A 5,000-nucleotide genomic window follows, 5' to 3' on the forward strand; every position below is an offset into this window, starting at 1 on the left:
TTCCTTCTGCACCTGTCCTTGTTATTTCTCACTTTTCCCTCTTTCCTGTCTCTTCCTTTCATCTTTCTGCTGCACCCCGTAGGATGAGGAGCAGAGACAGGCTGTAAGTTCTCTCTCTCTTTTTCTTCATCTGTCTCTTTTCCTCCATCTCTATTTGTACACTTCTCTAAACGTCTGTCTGAGAACACAAGTGATATATATTGCGTTGTGTTTGATAGACTATCTCACCTCTTTCGTTCTCTCTTTCTCTCAGGCTCAGGCGGCTGGCTCCGCCCAGGCCACACCCCCTCGCCAGGTCCAGACCCCAGCCCGCTCAGCAGGCCCCTCCCCCTCTCACTCACCTGCCTACCTCCCCCGGGACTCACTAGCCGGAGTAGGAGGCGACGTACAAGAGGCCTTTGCTCACGGTAAAGACTTTTGTGTTTGTCTACACCTGTGTAATTGGTGTGTGTGTGTCTGTGTGTGTGTGTGTGTGTGTTCCCTGACCCGTGATTGGACTGTTTTCCCTCCAGGCCCCAGGAGGAACCTCCGTAATGATCTGCTGGTGGCAGCAGACTCCATCACCAACACCATGTCATCTCTGGTGAAGGAGATGCACTCTGGTACGACACACACTCTCTCACACACACACACACACACACACACAAATGACAAATGAAGCTAAACCTTCCTGGATCTTTCCCTCTGCCTCTCTGCAGATGGTGATGAAGAAGAGGAGAGATTGCTAAATGGAAAAGATAGAGGTAAGGACTTCCTAACTAAACCCTTACCTGCTTAACCAGACCACTACCCTCTTAACCAGACCACTACCCTCTTAACCAGACCACTACCCTCTTAACCAGACCACTACCTGCTTAACTAGACCACTACCCTCTTAACCAGACCACTACCCTCTTAACCAGACCACTACCCTCTTAACCAGACCACTACCCTCTTAACTAGACCACTACCCTCTTAACTAGACCACTACCCTCTTAACCAGACCACTACCCTCTTAACCAGACCACTACCCTCTTAACCAGACCACTACCCTCTTAACCAGACCACTACCCTCTTAACCAGACCACTACCCTCTTAACCAGACCACTACCCTCTTAACTAGACCACTACCCTCTTAACTAGACCACTACCCTCTTAACCAGACCACTACCCTCTTAACTAGACCACTACCCTCTTAACCAGACCACTACCCTCTTAACCAGACCACTACCCTCTTAACCAGACCACTACCCTCTTAACTAGACCACTACCCTCTTAACTAGACCACTACCCTCTTAACCAGACCACTACCCTCTTAACTAGACCACTACCCTCTTAACCAGACCACTACCCTCTTAACCAGACCACTACCCTCTTAACTAGACCACTACCCTCTTAACTAGACCACTACCCTCTTAACCAGACCACTACCCTCTTAACTAGACCACTACCCTCTTAACTAGACCACTACCCTCTTAACCAGACCACTACCCTCTTAACTAGACCACTACCCTCTTAACCAGACCACTACCCTCTTAACTAGACCCCTGTATGGTTTGAATGGGGCTTGTCTCTAACCATGTCTGTCTGTCTCAGCAGGTTAAGGAGACCCAGAGGACACAGAGGTATAGTAAGTCAGGTCTATCATGCCCTCTGCTTTATCCTTACCAAACTCTAACTGGCTGTGTTTTAAACTCCTAGTTTGATGGCCTGGACCTTTTTTCTGTCTCCCCCCAGGCCAAGTGATATGACTCGACTGCAGCTGTTGTCGTGGCAACACCAAAGAGCCAGCCAGCCTTTGGAACTCTATTTGGTGTTCTCCAATAGGACTTGAGCATCAAAGCCAGCTCCCCTCCAATCAACCAATCATAATGCTGGACACCAAATTGACTGACCCTACTGATATATTGCTGTGATTCTGTTTGATATGGATTTCTCTTTATATGTGATTTTATTTTGTTTTGATTTTGTTTTGAGTGTTCAGAGCTTTATGAGCAATATGAAATCTACTGATTTGGTCTAAAATATGATCTGCCATATGCTTTATAGAGGGGTAAAAAGAGACGGAAGGAGAAGCAGATGTTCTGTAAAGAAAAGAGATAGAAAAGTAGTAAGAAAGTAGGTACAGAAAGTAAGAGGAAGAGTCCAAGATGAAGGGATGAGAGAGTGAGGGGAACAGAGGGATACTGGATGAGGGGATGAGAGAGGGGAGGTGAACAGAGGGATACTGGATGAGGGGATGAGAGAGTGAGGTGAACAGAGGGATACTGGATGAGGGGATGAGAGAGGGAGGTGAACAGAGGGATACTGGATGAGGGGATGAGAGAGTGAGGTGAACAGAGGGATACTGGATGAGGGGATGAGAGAGTGAGGTGAACAGAGGGATACTGGATGAGGGGATGAGAGAGGGAGGTGAACAGAGGGATACTGGATGAGGGGATGAGAGAGTGAGGTGAACAGAGGGATACTGGATGAGGGGATGAGAGAGGAGGGGCGTGTGCGATCAGCACTGTGTGTTTATTTATTACCTTGAAATGATCTCATGGTGTGTGTGATGCCCTGTCTGCTTTTATGTGTTCTCTTGGTAAAACTGACCGCTGTGTGTACGGCCAGAGACAGTCCATCACAGCTCTCCTCTATCTCTGTGTCGAGGCTGAGCAGAGAATGTTAATAACCCACCTGGTGCCTGTGTGACAGTATGTCTGTGTGGGGAAGCACAGGGCTGGGTACTGGTACTGAAGGTGTTCCCTGAGGGATGTCAGTTAAGATCTTTTATAACTCCAGCCGTGCAAACAAGTTTGCGAGTTTGCGTGTTTTAAAATAATTTTGTGGATGTGTGTGGATGTGTGTGTGATAATGAAAAGAGTTGGTCCGATAGTTTTTCTCTGCTGTATAATGAGGTCACGCTGCCTTTATGCTCCTGCCAGAGGCACAGGATTATGGGAGATGAAGTTTCGAGTAAGTGCTGTATCTGTCTTGGGCAGCAAAACCGTTCCTGCTGAATGAGAGCGTGTCCCCGTGCCTTGTAAACTTTCATACCTTCTCAATATCCACCGTCACTGTGGTTTCCATTGGCAGCTTAGAAACCTAGTATAGGTGCTACTACATTGCCCACTCCCTAGTGGAACATGACCTCACTTCCTGTTTTATTGAAATTGGAAACCATTAAGCATGCTTAAAAATCTAATTTATTTCTGAATGACTGACTGACTGAGAGTGTGAGTGGTGAAGTGAATGGATGGATGATTGATATGTGAACGGGATCGCCATTAAAGAGTAACTTTAAGCGTGCTTAGCTCTGATGCGTAATCCTGGACATGACTGGTCAATGCTGTGTTGATCTGTTTCATCACCAATAAATATTATTTAACACAAACCACCTTAGTCTCTCTGGTCATCTCTGTTTGATTGTTGTTTTTCAGAAAACGACAGTTTTTGGGAGGTGGTTATTTAAAGCTCATCATTAATATTGATGAGCTCTTGATCTCAGGTTTCCATGATTCTCCAGTAAAGGTCAGGTCTGGGTCATGAGTCGGAGAATGTGTGTGTGTGAGTGTGTTTTGACAGTGAGTGTGTGTCTGAGAGAGTGAGAGCTGGGGAAAGTATGGGCGGGGAGAAAACTGAGGACTGATGAAGTTCTCAAAGGTCAGGGTTGTGACCTTACAGACTCCATAAATAACTATTTAGCCTTCACTCCAATCCTCTCCCCCAGCCCACCTCCTTATCAGCTCTCGGTTTCACCTGAGAGGGTCAGTAGGCCAGGGTCGGCACAGGTCAGCCAGCTAACCAACAGTCAACTACCTGTCCGAGAAATTTGGGTTTAGAAGGAGAGAGAGAAAGAAAGGAAGCGTCTATGCCGCCGTGTGAGTCTGTCTACAAGTCTGTGTGGTGGTGAACGGCACCAGACTTTAGGACCCAGCGGAAACTTTTCCGGTGTGGCGGCCTCTGCGGCTCGTGAGAGAAGGCCGGTGGAAAGAGACAGGGAGTACGAGCAGAAACGGAGGGAGACCCGGTAGAGAGCGAGGGAGTGAGACGATCGCGGGGTCCGGGCCTGGGACGGCCAACACGGTAAATATCAACCTCCATCTCCTGGAGACATATTGACACAGTTGTTTAGATTATTTGCTTTAGGCCTATCACGCATAGTGCGTCTAAATAAAACAGGGTACCATTTTTAGCTGTCTGAACGTGTAGCTGTGCGCATTATATACGGCTACGGGCGAGTGAACTTGAGGAGATTTATTTAGGGTAAACGCCGACATACCGGACACCTTTCCCGTTAATAACGACAACCTCGCGGACGGGGAAGTTTAACTGATACCCCCCGCAGGCACATCGTAAGCACGGCTTTACTCCAGATGCAGACACAAGCGCGTAGCTGTCGCCGCGGAACGCGCATGCTGAGGTTAACGGGTGCATTGAGTCTGTCCGCGCCCCGTTTTACCTGACCCAGTAATCTACAACGCCGTTTACCGAGGGACAATCAATCCTGCCGCCACTCTGCACTTGAGGAGACAGTCACCGGCGTATTTGTCAGTTATTTGGATAACGCGTGGCTTTGTTCCGGTAATAGGGTCGTGTCGTGTTTTGTATAACTGTGTGTATATGTGCACGCGCGCGCGTTTGTTAAAAGGCCGTCGCTGCCTCATTATTGGAAATTCTGTAGTGTAGGCCTAGTTTGGCTCTGAACAACCCTTTTTTTGCGCAACTATGTCCTCCGATCATAGCCACCCAGACACACAGGCGCAGACCGTTGTTGTCTTGACACAAAACGACTGATGTCAATAACGGAGACATTATCCGCGAAAGACTAAATGATGACCACGGATAGTATCCCTATTATTCACATACATTTGTGATCGACGTGCGTATGTTTTATTTGAAAGACTATGACCTACATACACTAAATCTGTGGGAGAAGTTTTGCTGACGGCGCAGAGTGTGGGTGTTTTTGATAGGCCTACTGTGTACACCCACTCTTCTGATGTTCCCTGCTTCCAAGAAGCTTCTGTTTCCACGTT

The 5,000-nt window shown here is 47.7% G+C and overlaps 2 protein-coding genes across 8 annotated transcripts in view; one reads left to right on the forward strand and one right to left on the reverse strand.

The window, feature by feature from the left end:
- The window catches only part of dtnba (dystrobrevin, beta a), a 14,854-nt gene extending 11,496 nt beyond the window's left edge, over positions 1 to 3,358 (forward strand). For 3 of the 7 annotated variants that reach the window (XM_067241100.1, XM_067241102.1, XM_067241101.1), the window contains 6 exons: positions 83 to 103; positions 254 to 407; positions 513 to 602; positions 699 to 743; positions 1,576 to 1,604; positions 1,717 to 3,358. In XM_067241100.1, coding sequence (XP_067097201.1) covers positions 83 to 103; positions 254 to 407; positions 513 to 602; positions 699 to 743; positions 1,576 to 1,583 — 318 coding nt within the window. In that variant the 3' untranslated portion in view covers positions 1,584 to 1,604; positions 1,717 to 3,358. Of the gene's footprint in view, positions 1 to 82; positions 104 to 253; positions 408 to 512; positions 603 to 698; positions 744 to 1,575; positions 1,610 to 1,716 lie in introns of all 7 variants that reach the window. The other 4 variants (XM_067241103.1, XM_067241105.1, XM_067241104.1 and 1 more) reach the window with 4 other exon arrangements.
- Positions 1 to 5,000, reverse strand: part of ost4 (oligosaccharyltransferase complex subunit 4 (non-catalytic)) — a 118,530-nt gene that overhangs the window by 46,605 nt on the left and 66,925 nt on the right. The window lies entirely within an intron of this gene.

Source organism: Osmerus mordax, chromosome 8, assembly GCF_038355195.1.
Source record: "Osmerus mordax isolate fOsmMor3 chromosome 8, fOsmMor3.pri, whole genome shotgun sequence".
Taxonomy (NCBI): Eukaryota; Metazoa; Chordata; class Actinopteri; order Osmeriformes; family Osmeridae; genus Osmerus; species Osmerus mordax.